This window comes from Xiphophorus couchianus, chromosome 9 (assembly GCF_001444195.1).
Source record: "Xiphophorus couchianus chromosome 9, X_couchianus-1.0, whole genome shotgun sequence".
NCBI lineage: Eukaryota > Metazoa > Chordata > Actinopteri > Cyprinodontiformes > Poeciliidae > Xiphophorus > Xiphophorus couchianus.
Genome location: NC_040236.1, coordinates 124999 through 144873, shown reverse-complemented (window position 1 = coordinate 144873; position 19875 = coordinate 124999). Strand labels below are relative to the sequence as shown.

At 43.3% G+C, this 19875-nt stretch overlaps 1 protein-coding gene across 3 annotated transcripts in view; it reads left to right on the top strand.

Moving 5' to 3' along the window:
- The first annotated feature begins 2197 nt into the window (after positions 1-2197).
- LOC114150983 (transcription factor COE3-like) overlaps positions 2198-19875 on the top strand; it is an 88542-nt gene continuing 70864 nt past the window's right edge. For 2 of the 3 annotated variants that reach the window (XM_028027856.1, XM_028027854.1), the window contains exons 1-3: positions 2200-2901; positions 16406-16562; positions 17584-17647. In XM_028027856.1, coding sequence (XP_027883657.1) covers positions 2768-2901; positions 16406-16562; positions 17584-17647 — 355 coding nt within the window. In that variant the 5' untranslated portion in view covers positions 2200-2767. Of the gene's footprint in view, positions 2902-16405; positions 16563-17583; positions 17648-19875 lie in introns of all 3 variants that reach the window. The other variant, XM_028027855.1, reaches the window with a different exon arrangement.

Sequence of the window (19875 nt, the reverse complement as noted above, 5' to 3'; positions counted from 1 at the left end):
ATCTGAATTGGATCGGATTCTATCGGACCCCTGAACCACTCAGCAGATTTGCTTTTGGATTTTTCTCATAACTCCTCAACTGGAAGCCTGAGCCAGCTGGAAATGGTTTAGCTGAGGTTCTGCTGCAGACAGATGTCCTCCAATATATTTGTTTAGTTGTTTTCTAGGAATCGTCTCTGTTTTCCTGCCTTGGATTTGCTGTAAATACATTCAGGATTTTCTGAGCAGTTTTAATATTTCTCTTAAGACGTTTCCTGGTTAGTTTCTTTGTTTTCTATCACAACTGATTTTTTTTTTACCAGTTTTTTTTCTGTATCTCCAGTTTGACTAAATCTTTTAGTATGAAAAGATTTAGTTGAAACAGCAGCCAGTCTCTCCAGAAGCAGTTCTTCTAGTGTCCACTAAGAGGCGCTGCTGGTCTGCAGTAAGTTTTGCAGAGCGAAGCGTCGCCTGTGATCAAAGATTTTACAAAATGTTCGGTTCCGTAAGATGATGGCAGATGAGCTGGACACTTAAAGCTGCTCGAAGGTTCTGCTACAGCCAATCAGAAACTGTCTGAGGAGGTCAAAGGTGACTCCCTGCAGGTATGAACGTGTTCACGGAACCACGGCTTAAAGACACTGAATTATGGGGCCCCACGTTTGGAGGCCTTAGTCCTCGACGCGGACGTCGCGGGTCCGACTCCCGGTCCCGGCGACCTTTGCCCCCCCCCCCCCCCCCCCCCCCCTTGTCGCAAAAAATACGAACCTCAAGCGCCGCAAAAACTCTTCAGAGAAAAAAATGGAAAAAAGAAAGAAACTGAATTAGAGACCAAACCATTCCTGAATATTATTCCCAATAAAATCAAATTAATGGTCAGTTTATGGAAAGTTGTTGCATCATTTCAGAAATTCAGTAACTTTGATGCTTTAATAAAATCAACAGCTTTATTTTCTCAGTACTGTCGTTCAGGAATCATAAATGTAAAGTTTTATTCACTGACTGGTTTAGTTGCAGCTGAAAGCGGTCCGGTCGGGTCCGGTCCGTGTTGTTGGTTCTGAAGCTGCTGGGTCTTGATTCGGGATTCAGGGAAGTTTGAAAGGAATGAAATAAATTGGATCTCAGCAGGTTCGTTTTCAGTTGGTCACGTGTTTAACCGTCTGGTCTGAAATGATTTCTGATGAGACTTTAATTGATTTATTGTTGAAAAGCTTTTAGGATTTTCTAAATGTGTGGCTTTAAAGGACCGAACTCCACACGAACTGATGAGGAGGAGGAGGAAGAGGAAAAGCACATTTGCTGTAAAGTAACGTGAATTAATATCTGCAGTGACTGAACCGATATTTCATTGATGATCGATGGATCTGTTGTTTTCCTCCTCTTCATCATCTTTCTCTTCATCTCCATGTTTGCAGCTTCAGTCTCGATACTGAAGATTTTTCCAGGATTTCCAGACGTTTCTGTTTCCCAGGAGGAATTCACTGGGCTAAAGGAGAATAAATATTTAATCAGCGCTGCTCTGGAGTTTCTGCTTAATTAGTGGATTTGTGAAAAAAGAGAAAATGCGCAGGAATCTCAGCATCTTCATCCTCAAAACGTCAAAATCCGCGATCAAACAACTTCCAGGATGTTAGTGATGAAATGTGTTTCTTGTTTTCATTGGAATCGGTTCCGTTTTAATTTGATGTGAAATAAATCTCTGGCACTGAAACGCATCTTATTAGCGGCTCCTGCTGTGCGGAAAGAGAAGCAGAGCGCCAAATGTCTGCGGAGTTCAGGAGGAAAAATCTGCGCCAAACCAGCGCAGCGCAGCGCAGCGCAGCGCAGCGCCGTCAGCCTGAGCCGCAGATTCTTCCGCAGAAGTTTAGGAAGTCCGGATGGATCCGGGTCTGGATCCCGGGTCCAGAACCGGATCCAGACCTTGTAGCTCCCGAGCTGCTGCAGACTAAATCAGCTGTTAATGGATGTTGAGCTTCTCGTTGCCCTGGTAACCCTCAGCGGTCACGTGTCATCAATCTGAGCTGTTAACTTTTTCTTCAGCGCGCGCAGCTCAACACGCGGAACCCCATATTTGGAGCGGACAGTGACGCAATCAGTGCACGCAGCCAATCAGGCGCCGGAAGTGAGCCTCGTATTCAGATGAGCAGTCCTTGTATGGTCGCGCCCCGCCCCCTCCCGCTCCACGCGGGTCCCGCGGGACCTGCGGAGCCGTGGAGCCCGAGAGAAGGAGCTCTCCGCCGGGACGGAGGAGCCAGAAAGAGCCGGGGAGGGAGGGCAGATTCTCGCCGCCCAATCCCTCTGCTCCCCCGGGAGCCGCAGCCTTCCTCGGCTCGTCCCTCCCTCTTGTTTGCTAATCATTTCATTTTAGCCCCTTTTTGAAGCGCTGCCTGGTTTTTTTTAGCCCACTTTTCTTTTCCACTCGGTCCGCGGCGCTCGCCTGTCTCTGATCCCGGATCCCCGGACTCTCTGCCCGGATCCTCCGAGATGCTCTCCGCGCTCCTCCAGCTCCGACCCGCGGCTGGGATCTAAACCAAGCCCGCTGAAACCCCGAGGAACCCGCGGCTCTTCTCTGGATCAGGACACGGCACTTTGAGGAAGCTCCATCCCTCCTCCTCATCCTCCTCCTCCTCCTCCTCTTCCTCCTCCACCCCTCCTCTTCATCGCTCCTCTTTTCTCCACCTTAATCCAGGTGGTCCTCTGGCTTGTTTGAGCGGCTGGTGCAGGGAGGGTTATTCTTCATCTACTGTCTTGTTCCTGGTGAAGACAAAGCTCCCAGAAGGACAATCTGATGTTCTCCATCCAGGACAGCCTCCCCCGGGGGGGCCTGACCATGAAGGAGGAGCCGCTCCCCACCGGCATGACCCCGGTCCGCTCCTGGATGCAGGGCGCAGGGATTCTGGACGCCAACACTGCGGCCCAGAGGTAAAACCTCCCCGAAGCGCAGCTGCGTTTAGACAGCGAAGGATCTGCGAGGCTCCGGTTCCGCTTAATGCAGAAAACAGGCAGCGGGACGAAGTCCACCTGCAGGGCTCCGGAACCAGAACCAGAACCAGAACACGAGCTTTTTAGATCCAACTTCAGCTGCATGGAGAGACAGAAACTTATAGAGTTTTAGTTGAATCTGAACTTTAAAAGTTTCAAAGATTAAAATGTAGATCCTTTCCTGAAGCTTTGCTGCTCCGCGCTGTTTCCTCAAAACCTGAACAGATTCACTCATTCACACATTTCATACATTCATAAATGAAATGTATGAAAGGACATTTATTGTCCTAAATGTCCAGGAACATTTAGGACAATAAACCATAAAAACTGTTTATAGTTGGACCGAAAATTCAAGAGTTTTATTCATAAAACATTAAATAAAATAAAATAAAGGATACATTTATTTATTTTTTATTGAAAAGAAAAAAATCAATTTAAGGGAACCACGCGGTGATAATTATTTGCACATTATTAATAATATTATTTTCAATCATACATGAACTTTTTACAGTAAGGACAAAAATCTGCGGCCTAAATTAAATCTTATTCTAAAAGCAGAAGTTTTTCTTTCAAAGTTAAACTCGCCGCTGTTTTGACCTGAAACCTGAAACCAGTAAATAACTATTAATATAATTATATTCCTCTACAAATTCTGAACGCAGCGCTTTATCATTTGATTAAGAGTTTGAAATATTTGTAGTTTTTAATCAAGCAGAAATTTCATGTTTAACTTCGGGTTTGAATTTAAAACGCGTAAAGATTAAAGTATCATTCACGCATTTCCTTTAAATTAGTTTCAATCATTTTTCTATCTTTTATTTTTCAGACAGAAGCCAGAGATTTGAATTATTCTAATTTCTAAAGTCAGTTTCTTCTATAAAAGTCCGTAAACGTTAACAATTGATTGAATCCCGGTCCAGAACACGGAACCGGGAACGAGGCTGGAATGACGGGAAATGTTCAGAATAAATCCCAGTTTAGTCCGAGGGGACAAACTGGGAAAGTTCTGAATCGTGACGTGTGAAGCTGGTTCCGATCCTACAGCAATGGGTCCAAACGAGCCCAGATTCCGGGTTTGTGAAGCAGCGAATCTGTAATTGATTCGTTTGGTCTGCAGCTGAATCAGAGTTGATCAAATGTAACAGTTTCCATTTAAGATGATCGATAAACTGATTAACGATCATTAACAGAGAACGAGACACAAATTCTGTCTGTAAGAATCAAAGATGAAATCAGAAACAAATCAAAATGACGAACCTCTAAAGTCCAACAGGAAATGGTTGAAATTTGATTTCTAGAAATAAAAAACAGGCATAAAATCTGGAGAAAACGTTTTCAAGTTCTGGACTTTGTTTCTGAAACAGAACAGAACCCGTCTGGTTCCGGTCCAGATGACGAGTCAGTCCGGACAAATCCGGCTCTTTAATCCTGAAATATTGTGAGGCGAACTTTGACTGGATGTTCCGGTCCAAATGGACTCGGTTTCGGCTGTAAATCAAATGAAAAATGTTTGTTGGAAATGAAACTTGTGACGGGATTCTGTGGAAATGCTTTTATATATTAATAATATTTTATATTGAAATGTGAATAATTAGTGCGAATATTTGGAGCTTTTCTGGACCCGCGGAGTCAATTCAGTCCGTGTCACATGGAATATGAATTATATTACAAGAGCTGCACGATTAAAGATTTAGTCTGCAATTAGAAAATGGAGTGAAATAAAATCTGACAGGAATTAATAAAGTGATCAGAAGTTCAACTCTGAGCCTGAAACCAGATGATAAAAATGAAATAACAGAACAAAAGAAATATTGAAACATTAAACCAAAAGCATTTTTTCTCTTCACAAAATGGGAATTTTTACTTTTGACTGATTAATAAACGACTTTTCTTTTCCTTCTCAAAGATTTAAACTCATCGCAACAACATGTTGGTTTGATGCATGAATGAAAAAAACCCCAAAACAAATCAGACATAAAATCATCTGAATCAGTTCCAGTTTTTTAAATGCTGCAGTTTGGACTGAACTGATGATGATGATGATGATGATGAAGGTGTCTGAAAGGATTTGAAATCTCTGGATGTTTTGTCAACATTGGGTGATTATTTATTTTATGAAAATTATTCCTAGATTTTTCCCAGAATAAAGACGAGAAACGAAGCAACGCTCCGAGTGAAACTCCTTCAAATTATACATTTCTGCTTTCATTTAGCTGATATTCTCATCTCCTCCACAAATAATCAGAACTAAAACTGAACATATTTAAACATTTCATTAAATCTCCCAGGTGTCAAATTTTCTGAAAACAAATTGGAAATATTTGTAATTTTCTCTGAAGCTGGAAAAATTTTAGAAAGAACTAAAAGAATCTGTTTGTGTTGAAAACATTTCTCCTCCTAACAGGATGAGTTGTCTGCTTTCCAGACCTTAAAACTGTCCCTGAACGCCTCAGTCTGACTCTCCTGCTCAGGATTTTTGCAAACTGCCTCAAGTTGAAAGATTTCAGTTGAAACCATGAAACGTCCTGAAAGCTCCAAGCTGCAGGTTTGACTTTCTAAAAGATCTTTAGTCGCGAGGAAAGTGGAAAAGAAGAACCTGGTTTAATTCGCCGTCCGTTTCAACCCGACATTTTGGAGAGAAAACGAGTCGATGAGGGGAAATTTTTGCTTTTCAGACGAGAGAGAAAAGAGGCAAATATCAATTTTTACAGATATTTATGGTTTATTTTATAGGAATCTGAAAGTCTAATGTTATAAAGTGTGTGTGTGTGTGTGTGTGTGTGTGTGTGTGTGTGTGTGTGTGTAAACATGGAGGAGGCTCATACTGCCATGTCACTGAGCAGAACAAGCCTTCATCCCAGCTGACCTTTGTCCTGTGGGGTTAGAGGTCATTAGCACCTGCAGCAGGTGACGGTGCGTTCAGGGCCTCTCTGGGATCAGGCGCGTTTTTCCTCTTCCTCCTAATTACCACGGAAACACGACCTGGAAAACTTGTCTAACAGAAGCAGGAGCTTTTCTTTCTCGGCGGCTCCGTTGTTGAAACGCAGCAACTCGTTGGTCGAGACGTTGCTCCGTTGCATATTTCTGTGCAACTGCATGTTTTTGATGGACCGGCGACCCGTCCGGGTGACCCCACCTCTCGCCCCGTGACCTCTGGAGGTCGGAACCAGCAGCTCCACTGGGGATAAGCGTGTTAGACAACGGATGGATGTTTGCAGCGACGCTCCGGCTGATCAGGAATCGTGGAAATAAATGGAGACGAGGAGCCAGAGCTGCAGGTGAGCTGAACTTTATGACAGCAAACCGCCATAAAACAACTGGAGAATATTTTCCATCATTTCTGGTTTTTGTCCTGTTGAATCAATTTATCCCCAGAGTTTTCCGTCACCTTCTCTGCAGCCTCTGCTGAGATCGGCTGCAGGATGTTTGACAGAATAAATGATGCATTTCAGCTCAAACGGTGGAGCAACGGCAGCTGCAGCTGCAGCCGCCCGGCAAACATCCATCCTCCGCCCACAAGAGGAAGATTTCAACTTCACCAAACCGGAAAAAATCCCTAATCGCTTCAAGACGAAGCTGAGAAAACAGGAAAACACCTGCAGACCCCAAAGCTTCTGATTTACTGAAACCTGAACACGACACCGACAGAACTGGGTCGAGCGCCTGACACGTCTGAAAGGCAGCGGAGATTTCCCGCAGGCCCTGAATGCAGCACGCTGACGGATTACAATGCTTTATTTTGGTGTGGCCGGTTTCATCACCGGTTCCGACCCAGAAGGACGGAGACACATTACAAGTGAGAGTAATCTGATTACAGCAGACAGATCCTAGTGACCGACCGAGCGCCGGGTCCAGTTTCCAGGTCAACACATCGTAGCAGGAGGTCAAAGTTCACAGCTACGGCCAGTTGATCCTCACTCTCAGCAGGGTCAGATATTTACATACATTCATGGAAAAAATTCATTGTCATATCAAATCAGAAAAAAGTTCCTATTCAGCTCTGAGATCGGCTCACCTTTGACCTCCAGGTGATGAAGACGCCTCCATCATCATCATCATCATCATCATCAGACGTCCAGTTTGGGTTTGGTGTCCCACAGATTCTTTCCACACGTGAAGCACGGCGGTGGCTGCATCATGGTGAGGGGCTTCAAGAACCTCCAGCGTTGCTACAAAGTGGATGAAGGGTAACGATTGCCGTCCTGATGCCCGGAGCAACCAGTTGACCCGGTTCCTCCGGCTCCAGGAGGAGCAACGGGTCAGAACCGCAGCAATCTACAGTGAGAAGTAAAACCAGAACCTTTGACCTGCGTCTGACAGTTGATCGGACCGATCCACCGATTTGGCAACCAGTCAATTTTCTGGAAGATAAAAATCTGATAAAATTTTGGTGACCTGAACTGAGCCGGTCCGACCAGGATTAGTTCAGTGTCCTTCAGATTGGAGGCTTCATGGCTCAGCAAGCAACGAGCAACGGCTGCTGAGCAACTTGCAACATCCACTGAGACGTCAACCTGCAGGGTTTGGCAACGGGCCTAGTAGTGGAGAAGGCAACGGCAGGTTGCCAAATGTGGCAATCAGCCTGCTGCGTGGCGGCAATTTGCCGTGGCGGCGGCGTTGTCTTTCCTGCAGCCTTGTGGCCTCAGGGGGCGGAGCCTGCTCTATCGCCGCCATGAAAACTCCCATGATGCATTTCTCCCAGCTGCAGGGAAACATGAAGGCGATGAAAACCAGGCGTGTCTCTTCACAGATTGATCATGAATATGAAACAATAAATAAAATATGGAAATGAAAGCAAAATGGCGCAAAAGCAGAAAGTTCCAAAATGTCTTCCAGTGGTGAAAACTGGAATGTTTACCTTCCACAGCGTTTCACCAGTCGACTCAGCAGATGATCCCTCATCATGATGCTGCCGATGCAGGAGTCCAGCTGCTCGTTCTGTTTGTCGTTCTTTATTTCCATACAACTCAGGAGTTTGAACTGGAACTTTCCTAATAATTGCTGCAAATGTCTCCCATTGCCTGTTGCCTATTGCCTATTGCCACCGGTTTGGTTTGAATGAACCTAGTTGTCTGTTCTTCATAGAGAGAGAGAAAGAGAGAGAGAGATCATCTCCTCGTGTTTCAGTGTTTAACTCATTAGTGCACATTACACAAATAAGAGCAGACCAAACAGGTGTGTGTGTGTGTGGGTGTGTGTGTGTGTGTGTGTGTGTGTGTGTCAGAGACGGAGTGTATTCAGAATAAATCAGCTCACACAGAGGAGCGCAGGACAATATGTGCATATTTTAACAAGCCAAGCTCAACATCCACAGTAATTACAGATGGTGTGTGTGTGTGTGTGTGTGTGTGTGTGGGTGTGTGTGTGGGTGTGTGTGTGTGTGTGTGTGTGTGATTGCTTGTTTGTGCTAATTATATTCATACCGGATGTTTGCGGCGCCTCCTGCATGTTTTAACGCTCTGAGTCGGATGTCAGGAAGTTTTTGTTTCATCCAACAGATTTAGAGGAAAAAACCTTCTGATTACCTGAAATCGGGATCCGACCTGCAATTTAAGACTTTCTTAAAAATCCTTTCAAATGGCGACGATTACCATGAAAATGTCAAACATTTAAAGTGAAGAAATGAGACCAAACTGTTAGGAGCGCAAATTAAATCCGTTATGATCTGAAAATGATGTGTTTAAATAAAACATACAGCTGCTTTCATTTCCTCACTTAATTTCTTTGTAAAATATTTACTGATTTTTCACAGCAAAACTTCAATAACCATTTAGAAATATTCAATCAAATTTGCTAATCAATCGAATTTGATTTTGACAAAACTGAGTTAAGTTTTCTGTCTGAGACTTTCTGTTCAAAAGTTTTCATCCATACAGCAAAGACATGTGCATTATTATTATTATTATTATTATTATTATTATTATTATTATTATTATTATCCTAACTGAATATCTGACTGGATGAAAGCAGATCAGGAAGTTTTAACACCACAGGGAATCGAACCAGAGACGCTGGAGGGACACAGTGCGCTGGCTCCGCCAGGGAGTGTGTGTGTGTGTGTGTGTGTGTGTGAGGTGAAACCTGCTGACGGAAATTAATCCAAATATTCTTGACTCTTATTTAAATATATGGTATGATGTGAAGAGCTTCTAGTCAGTAAGACAAGAGACAAAATGGAGACAAAATGGAGACACTATCTCCATTTTGTCTCCATTTTGTCTCCATTTTGTCTCCATTTTGTCTCCATGACTGGAGAAGTTCAGTCAGTTCAATCTGAGGACAAATTTAACATCTCTTAGGTGTGGAGAGACATTTTATTCTATTTATATTTTAAAATCTCAGACTGTGTCCACTCTGAGGTGAAAGGGGATTTTATTTATTTAGCACATTTTCAGCAACCAGGCCGTTCAAAGTTCTTTACCTGAATTAGAGGAAATACAAATAAAACAACAAAACCAAAAGACAAAAAGGAAACAGCAACAAAAAGCTAAATGTTGCTTCTCCATGTTGGATTCTTGTTCTGGGTTGATCTGGACTCCACAACCCATAAACTAGCAGCAGTTTCTCTACGTTTTGCTCCAATATTTCTACGTTAAACTTTAGCTTTAAAGTTTAAAGCTAAATGTTGGTCTAAAGTAATAAAAACTCCACATTTCATGAGCTATAAGTCGACATTCCTGCCAAAGTTTTGGTATTTTGCTGTTTCAGAGTCTTTATAAAGATCAAGACGCTTCTGTTTCTGGCTTTGAGACCCCGGGTACATAATAATACATTTAATGACATAAGACATTTTAATAATAATCATAGTAATAGATGTTCTGCTGCAGGTCGTTTGGTTTGCGAGGAGCAGAAAACTGGAAAACTGTTGGTTTGATCTCAGAGAACGAGTCAGTTCTCCGCTGAGGCTCTCGCCTCGTCCTCCTGACAGAAATGGTTTAATCTGCAGAGTCTTTACTGGGATCACTGGTTTCAGGAGATCCTCCAGTTAAACCCGGAGTGAAGCGACGGATCTGGCAAGTTTTTCTCAGAATCAAGTGAGGACACAAACCACTGGCTGTGCTGCTCAGTAATTGTTTGCAGAGCGCTCCACATGACTCGTGCTGACCTTTAATTTCAGGCTTTGTGGTGAATCCGTGTGTGTGTGTGTGTGTGTGTGTGTGTGTGTGTGTGTGGAGTGAGCTACTCTCCGGGCGTGCCTGTGCAAGCCGTGTGCCATCGATACTGTTTTTATTGCACCTTGTGCCAAGTGCTAACAGCCGGTACGAGTGGATGCAGCTGCAATTAGCATAATTGAAATAATAATATTGCTGACGAGCGTTGTGAGTGGAGGCAGAGCGTCGCCGTGACGATGGGCCGTCTGGCCGGCCTGCAGCATCCCGTTTAATTGGGATAATGGCTGCTTTAGTGATGCTGCTGCCAGATTCACTCCATGTTTGTTGATTTGTTTTTTTTATCAGGTTTTGGATCAAAATCTGTTTCCAGTAAAAAAAAAAAAATCTAATTTAAAAACTGCTTCAGATATTTTTCTACATTTATTACTGAAATTATAATTCAAAGAAATGATTATTTTCTGACTCATTTTTTATGTCTACAGACTAGGTTCTAATTTTGCACCCAATATTTAAATTTTTTTCCATACATGGAAGTTTGTTTCATTTAAGATAATCTTCAGAAATCCTGAAAATAACAAATGATATATTGTTTAAACTGTAAAATGTTCTGTAAGGAAAATCTCAAATTTTTCTTGCACTTTTGCTCCCGGCTGAGGAATGTTGCTCCGACTTATTATGGGATGTCTGTCACGATTTGCGGTAGAGAGATGGTGAGGCAGACGCAGAGGACTCAGGTTGGTGTGAAGGAGATGAAGATTAATGAAGAAATGATGAATAATGATGAAATAAAAAGTCCAAAAATCCAGGCAGCACAGAATGAGTGGAAGGTTACGTCTCAAAAGTGGTAGCAACTGAAAAACCAGAGATGTCTGACAGCAGACCAGACAGAGAACAAGGAGCACCGGTGGGTTTAAACACACAATCAGCAGAAACTAATCAAGAAGTAGACGACACAGAAACGACCAAACCCTTCCAATGTCTCTGTGGGTCCAAACAGAAAGAATGAAAACTGTTCAGCTCTGGTGGTGAAGCGTTACCACGTAAGGAGGCGTTAGCCACAGGTTGGACTCCTGGCATGGTGACCTTTGCCCCCTAGAGCCAATAAAACTATTCAGCCTCAGTGGCTCGACTCAATTTGAATCCTTCTGCCACTGAAAGGAGAGAAAGATAATTGATTTATAAATTATTCTTTTAATAATTTATAAAATTATTATATTTTAGCACATTCACTTCTTTCCTCTAAGTCTTACACAAATACTTTACAACAATGTAAAAGTTTTTCAGTGTATTGCAAATTTATTGAAAGTAGAAATCAGGTCTGCATAAGTTTTCCGAGTCTCTGCTGAATACTTCCAGTCCGACGGCTCCTCTAACGGCCGGTTCGGTCCATTCTTCTCCAGCTGCATCGGTTCAGACAGACGTCTGTCGGCCATTTTCTGATTTCACCAGACGTTCAGTCTTCGTTTCATCAGACCAAAAATCTGGTTTCTCCTGGTCTGATGGTTGTTCAGGTTTCTGTAAGGAGCCTCTTTGGTCGGGCCGCTGCCGTCTTTCTGTTCTGCTCTAGTTGGGTGAACAGTTTGAAAAGCCAGTTTAGTTCAGTTCAGTGGTACCAGAACTGAAGGTTTGTTCTGGTCCACTTTCCATCCAAGGTGGTTAAAGTCTTTAGTGCAGGTCTGACTGTGACCAGAAATAAAACCAGGAGCTTTTTAAACCAGACTTCAGCTGATTGAAAAAACAGAAAACTTCTCTAGAACTCGACTTCCAGCCAGCATCTTAGAGACCGTTGTGGAACGGCCCAACATGGCGGCCGGCCCAACATGGCGGCCGGCCCAACATGGAGGCCGGCCCAACATGGCGGCCAGGCTGTTTACAAACCATTTATCCTGTTTTTGCAAACATCCTTTCACGGGACACTGATGATGACGGCGCATATAGACATTTAATTGTAAGTTTGCATAAGATTGGGTAATGTCTTCTGGTTTCCAGTTTTGTAGTGGATCCTGTGATCTTCGCCTCAGAGATTCATCTTTGTACCTGGATCGCGGCGTCATGGTGACGTTTGAATTGGCCTCGCTGTCTTTGACTTCCATGTTCAGCTGCTGCCACAGGTTGTCATCAGAGAAAAAAATAAAATGCATTTATTGTAATTACATGGGTGATTTGTAAGAACGTTAAAATAGAAATAAACACAATTAACAATCATGACAAACCTGAACTGGAAGCAGATGGTTGAGCTGAAGGTCTAGTTCAATCATCTGTTTTCTGGAAACTCCAGGGTTCATCCCAGAGTGTTAACCAGTTCATCGTCCTCACGGTGTTCTCACTATCAGTGCTACCTCATCAGATCTTCCTACCGCAGCACGGATAGATGGCTATGTCTAAAACTGCTACCGTCATGCTTACAAATTAAAACTACATCAGGTTGTTGATGTTAAATATATCGGATAACAATATTTGAGTGACTGAAGTGGAAGCTTAGCAGTTATGGTTAGCTTAGCATTGGAACAATTTCTATCAATGACTAAACCACAAGAAGATCACTTCCTTCATCTGAATATCTACCTGTTTAAAATGAAAAGCTGTAGATGTTTGCACTAATCCTTTACTAGAATATAATACCTGTTAAAAATATTTAAATACAGAGGTTAGTAAGAATAAAACAGTATCAGACAGAGGAAACAGGTTTTTATTTGAATTAAATTAAACACAGAAAAATACAGATCACAGCAACTTTTTAGCATTAATCCGTTTTATGCCAGCCTGTTATCAGCAGCAGCCACAATGTGTCACTGGAATGATAATATTACAATAATATTACACAGCTATTACAGCTTCAATCTATAGTATCGCTACCAACATCTATTTAGCAAGGTTCAATTAAAAAAGAGTGTAATTAAACTAAAATATTTTAAAGTATGGGGACAAAATAGCCCACAAAACAACGTATTTTGTCGTGATTAACAATAACTTGTTTACAGTAGTAACAACATCACAGACAAAATAAAGCCATAAATATATTTATAAGCTGCTGTCATGTAAAGTAAAACCATGAAGTAACTCAGCAGCTTAATGAAAGACAGGAATAAAATAAATAAATAAAAACTTACCCTAATCTGCGATGAAATAAAACACATGAAACTTCCACAGGTAGGATAAGAAATCTGCTGAGTCAGCAGATTGTGACGTAGCATCGATGTGAGCATGACCACGAGGTAGGACGGCTCGATGGGCAGCACAGATAAACAGAACACCTGTTGGTGAGGAGCTCAGGTGGCAGGAAGACAAAAACCTGGGAGCAAATCCGACGTCTCGCCTGAAACAGAAATTAAAGTGAATCCATGTAAACTAATTCAAATATGCAAAAGAAAGGAACTGGAATAATCTGAAAGAAAAATGGTCAAAAGTGAAAATGACAACGGAATAATCATTATTTTCCGTGATAAGATCAAAACGATCCAATTTTGATCATTTTGATCTTAAAAACTTCCTCTTCCATGTATAGATGAACCATATGCGAACACAAAGTATCTCCATCCAACAAAAGTCAGTTTCTCCCTCATAAATACAATTTATCCAAACGACACAGGAAGTGTATCGGTCACGTGGTTTCCCTTAAAGGGACACGCGCACCGAGGTTTCACTAGATTTCTCTCAGGATCAGCAGAGAAAACTCGTCTGTCAGGGATTCCTGGAAATGCTTAGCAGGAAAATAAAGACATCCGTAATCCGAGAACGGGTCAGAACCGCCATGTGGCCAACATGTTTACTTCTAACTGAGCCAGGTTCTGGTTCTGCTGGGAGTTCTTCCTCCACTGTCGCCCTCTGCTGGTCAGAAGGACTGATCCTGCAGGTCGACTTGAGGCTCTGCTGGTGTTCTTCAGACTGAGCCTCGTTTGGGCCCAGCTGAGTTCTACTGGACCGGCTCCGAAGCCGGGTCTGACGGGAGCAGGGTTGAGGTTTGATGCCGGACCGGGTCGGCTTGTTTCCTCTGATCTCCTTCGGTTCTGGCATCAGATTGGACCCGGCTTGGTGGAGGATCAGAGGAACCGGTCAGGAAACGATGAACTGCCTCAATTGTTATTTCTGATCCGTTCTCAGGGTTCTGATGATCCTGATTAGAACCGGCTGGTTCTTCTGTAACCGTGACGATCGCAGCCAGGTGACGATCTTCCTGTTGTCCCTGAAAATCTGGATGTTCATCAACATTGGGCCGATTCCTTCAAACTGCAGCCATGTTGGGACGAGTCCGAGTGTCACATGGTTTATCTATTGTTGCATCCAACACCCTCGACCGCCTTGGGGATGCAACACCGAGCCTCACAGAAACATTTGTGTATGTGGGCTGTTTATGAAAGATAAAAAAAAAGAAATTTAGCTAAACGTGTCACTCAAGAAGCTGGAAAAACATCTGCTGTTCTCTGCCTAATAATAATAATAATTTATTATTATTAGTCCCTTGCTGACTAATTATCTGATTATCTGGGCGTTGTCATATATTATTATTACTAATAAGTAATAAGTAATAAGTCTGATCAGAAGTGGATGATTTTATTTCATAAATCTTACAGAAATCAGAAAAATCTGAGATTTATCACCAAAAGCTGAACTTTAGTGTCACTGAAGCGTTTTCGCTCCTCAGCAGAATAACAAACAGGAATCGTTCAGATGTACCTGAGACCTGCTTCAACATATTTCATAAAAATAACCGTCATGATTAATGATTGCAGCTGAGCCAATTTCCTCTCAGATGTTTAAGGATTTATTGCTCCCATTGTTTCCAGTGTGGGAGCTGGAGGAGGCTGCTGGTTGTACTGGCAGACAGGTGTGAAGCTGCTTTTTCACACAGGAACACACTGATTTCATTTGATGGTGAAAGTGTTGAAGTCATGGCCGCCGTCTTTCTGCTGCTGTTATTTTTATCTCCACACTCGGCGGCTCTTATTCCCAGTGAGCCTCCATTAAAACGGCCAAACACACCTGAGCTGCCGCTCCGCCTGGAGTTCCTCTGCAGCCTCTCCACTCGGCGTCCGGAGGCCAAACGCTGGGAGTCGGGAGAATTCGCTTTCAACAAACCGGCCTGCAAATGAGGCATTAAGCATCGGTAATGGAGGCTCAGAAAGGTCAGGGCTGTATTAATCTGCCGTCGGGGGAAAACAGCCCCGAGTCAGGAAGCGACGGGAGAGCCGGCCGGCAACTTTCCAAAAACAAACCCAGAGCATGAATAAATATTTCTCCGTGATCTGGCGTTTTATTGATCATGAAGTGTTTTAGGAAATGAGATTGATGTGAAAATATTTGGCTGCTGTTTGGAGAGTTTTCCCCTGTTGGTTCTGAGTTCCTGCCAGCGAAGGTCAGAGGTCGCCTCCTGCAGGAACATCGACCCGTAGCTCATTTTTCACAGGCTTTAAATCACCGCTTAGATGACCTCTGACCCCTGTGATTTTTACATCAGAACAGAAATATTTGCTTAAGCAGTTTAATTTTCATATTTAAATTTTTTTTTCAGATGTTGATTTTTGCATCAGTTGAATTTTTGGAAAATTGATAAATGTTCTCTTCCTTAAAACAGGAAATAAGTTCATAGTGTTTCTGTGAATCTGTAAACATAAATAAATATTTTCTCCACAGTTTGGTTTCATGAGACCCAATTAAATCTTTTTCACTGTAAAAATCTCTGTGACTTTAAAACAGCAAGATCTGCTCTGATTGGTCCAAAGTGGGTCGTTAGGTCGGCTGCTGTCTGTTCCAGGAGCGAGAAAAGAGATCAGTCCTTTTATTGTCCATAACCTGATTTTTTATCATTTCATTGGACCAGATCCATTTCCAGTAATAATGAACAAAGTTGATCTTTTTGTCCATAACAACCTGCGGTAAACGGTTCAGGTCCGTCTCCGTTGGATCTAATGGCTAAATCCTCCTTTATTGCCTGTGATTAATGTTTTCTTTGCGTTTCTCAGAGTTTTCATGTAGAATCACACATAATTTCACAACAATTAGCCGACTTCATGTAGAGACACGTTTGCTGATGTCAAAGTGAAAATGAGATGAGAGTTGGTGTCGTCATAATGAAGACGAGTCCTAATTTTCTCCAGGTTGTCCTGCATGTTCTAGAAAAGACTCAGTGATCCATTCACGGCGTTACGCATCCAGAACACCCAGGGGGTTGACCCACCAGAACCAGACGTTCAGCTCTGTTGAGTTAAACCTGGTTACTGCAGATTTGTCAGACCTGAACTCAGGATGAAACCCAGAAAGCTACAACCTGCATATTCTTGCTGCAGGTCCGCCATGTTTGATGAGAGCGCTCAGACTGCTGTTGTGTGTTTCAGCGGCGTTGGACTGGCCCGGGCCCACTTTGAGAAGCAGCCTCCATCCAACCTGAGGAAGTCCAACTTCTTCCACTTCGTGCTGGCGCTGTACGACCGGCAGGGCCAGCCGGTGGAGATCGAGCGGACCTCCTACGTAGACTTTGTGGAGAAAGACAAGGTAACTTCAGATTCACTGTTTGGACTTTGAGCTGCATTTCTGAACGTTATCTGGCGACTTCTGCTGTACGAAACATACTTGAACACGATACTTATGATTAACTTAAGTTTAGTCAGCTTCTGCTGAAATGTTCTGAAGGGCCCAAAACTTCCAGAACTTCGGGCCAGAAAGCCCAGCAGACCTGCAGAGGAGTCTGTGAGGAGAATATCAGGACCCATTTAGACAAAACAAACCCTAAATTGGATTTTTCTGGCTGATTGGTGCAACCTTCAGTTTTCTCCCTGTAAAGGAATCCTGAGGTTTTCCCGTCAGGGTGAACGTTTCTCTGCTGCCTCTCAGTGAAACCAGAGTCACTGTAACATCCAGGCAGGTTGGAGCTGTTTGTTCTTTGATCTGCCGCCAGCTGGCACCAACTTTGTCCGCCCACTCGCTCACCTCGGCTTTGACCTCTAGTCTCTCGGCCCTGCGCACTGGGACTGGGCCAACGCTCACAGCCACGCTTGGCATCGCACGGCCGAGCAGTGAGGCTCTGACGCCGGAGGAGAGAAATAAAATGGGGAATAAATGTTGTGACGAAGGAGAGCAGAAGGTCAGGAAGGCAGGGAAAGTACGGCAGTATCCAAATATATTCCAACTCTGTCAGTGTTGCTTCATCTGATGAACGTGTGCAGGGCCCTCAGTCCAGCTTCCACCAGCTCAGAGGGACAGAAACTGGTCCAGGCTGCATGAAGGGAGTCTGAACATCGACTCAGTTAATTCATTATTCCAAATTCTCGTCCCATCAGTTGTCGGAAACATAACGTTTTTCCCATCGCAGGGATTCCTGCAGGCTCCATTACATGAACTTCCCCAAATCTCAGAGAACATGGTTTCCAGGAGAGCTGATTCCTCAGAGTCACTAATCTGATCGGTAACCCTGACCGTAACTCTTGACCCCTACCTTGACCCTGAACCCAGACCCTGACATGGTGCAGACTTGGTGTGACATGTTTACAGCAGGATTTCTGCTTCTGTTTGGCAGGAATATAACGGAGAAAAGACCAACAATGGGATCCACTACCGCCTCCAGCTGCTCTACAGCAACGGTAAGTCCAGCAGAACCAGCCGAGGCCCGGTTGGAACAGACAGCGGGTTTGATCAGAAGCATTTAGGAGCCACATTATTTCCCAGCACGAGTGAATCGTTTTATTCAAGATTTGGTTCTGGTTCTTTGGGCCTGCATATTTTACTGAATTTCTCTAAGTCAAGTTTTCATGGATGATGGTTCTGGTCGGGTTCTGCTGTAGAAATCCACTCTGTTTAAGATGTCAGTCTGTGTTTAAACTCACTGTATGCACGAAGCACTGCAGGAATAATTTCCTGGAATGACAGAATGTCAACAAAACTCTTCTAGTTGCACTGAATCCAAGTTTTTGGTGAAACTTTATTTGACGGGTTGTGACATGACAGCGTCATAAACATGAATAAGCTTTTTTTGGACTTTGTTGGATTTCTCATCATTAAATATCATCGTTTATCACTGCAACCTGGTTCCACCCCATCTGCCTCACCACCCACCACCACTTCATGACAAACTTAACATTAACCAAGAATCATCATTTGTCATAAATATGTCATAATAGTTTCCAGTTGACAAAAATTAAAATGTTGTTAGTCTTAACTGTGACAGCTAAGAGATTATTACCATTGTATGATTAATATTTTCCCTTAAGATGGCGCCGGCGCAGCTGGCTGCCTGCAGATGCAGCTCCCGTCGTGTGTGTTTGTCTGTGTGTATTTGCTGTAACCGATTAAGGATCCGTGCTTGAAGAACCCATGAATCATCAGTTGGGCTTTCCACAATGGCTGGATGTGGTTCTGTCGATGTTCTCCGCGTTCGTCTGCTACTTTTTATACTCTTGGTTGCAGAGAACCTCACCGAGCGGAGTAGCGGCATTGTTTGCTCGCGTGAACGGCTGATTGCGCTGTGTGGGCCTCTGCTGCTGCCCGGAGACGGGCCTGTGGTCCCGGAGGAGTTACGGAGGAGACGACGGGGCTGCAGGTCTGGAGTTAAACGGAGGTAGAAGAGGAGACGCAGGCCAGCGGTACCGGCGATTATTGTGGGGAACGTGAGGTCTTTGGTAAATAAGACAGACGAACTCACGGCACTGGTTAGGACCCAGAAGGAGTACTGGGAGTGCAGTATCTTCTGCTTCACGGAGAAGATACTGCAGGTTCCTGGATTTTCCTTGGTGCGGGGGGACAGGGACTTTTCCAAGAGTCGGAAGAAGAGGGGCGGCGGGATTGCACTTATGTGAGTGAGAGGTGGTGTAATCCCGGTCAGGTTAACGTGAAGGAACAGATTGTAGCCCGGACATTGAACTTCTGGCTGTGGGAATGCGGCCGTGTTATTTACCGAGGGAGCTTACGTCCGCCATTTTGATCGCTGTTTACATTCCCCCATCAGCTGATGCAGCGGTGGCCTGTGACGTCATCAGCTCTGCTGCAGCCAAACTCCAGACTCAACACCCGGACGTTGTTATTGTGTCTTGTCTCTATGCTGTAACTGCGAAGTAATTTCCCTGCTGGGATGAATAAAGTACTTCTATTCTATTCTATTAAACATTGTACTTGTTACAGATTTCATTAAGTTTTATGACACTGTCAAATGCTTTAATAACAGAGTCATTAATAATTCCTGTTACATCAAGTAGAGTGAAACAAGTATCAACAGTTATGAAGATGTCATTAAGTGTTATTAGTGTCAAAAGCTTTAATAACACAGTCATTAACACTGAACTACTTATAACTACAATCATAGCTGTAATTATACATTTATTCCTTTATACATTTGAATAAAACAACAGATAATTTGTTTTTGAAACAGAAGGTTCAACTTCTGGTCAGCTTATTGTAACGCTAAAATACTGATTAAAAAACTAAAACAGAATGAATTATTCTTTAACTGAAGGAAATCAGTTCTTTCAACAGTCCTAATATTTTTGCTCTGATCGTGTCAGCCATCTTCGTTATAGTCTAACGCTCTGATAACAGAGACCTTCTCGCAGCTGCTGTTACAATTTCTTGAGTTTATCTGACCCATAAAAAGCGTCACAATGTTAAAGCCTTGCTTTCTTTGGTCCAACACTGATAACTAGCACAATATTTACTTCTCATGAATTTTACATCCAACAGTCCACATACAGTTTGCAGTAGGTTGCTTAATTTTGTTCTATCAGTTTTAGATACTGAAATGTTTCCCCACCAGCAACAGTCAGAGGCAACATGCAAAATATACATAATGTTGTTGCGCAACACCCCCCCCCCCCCTCCT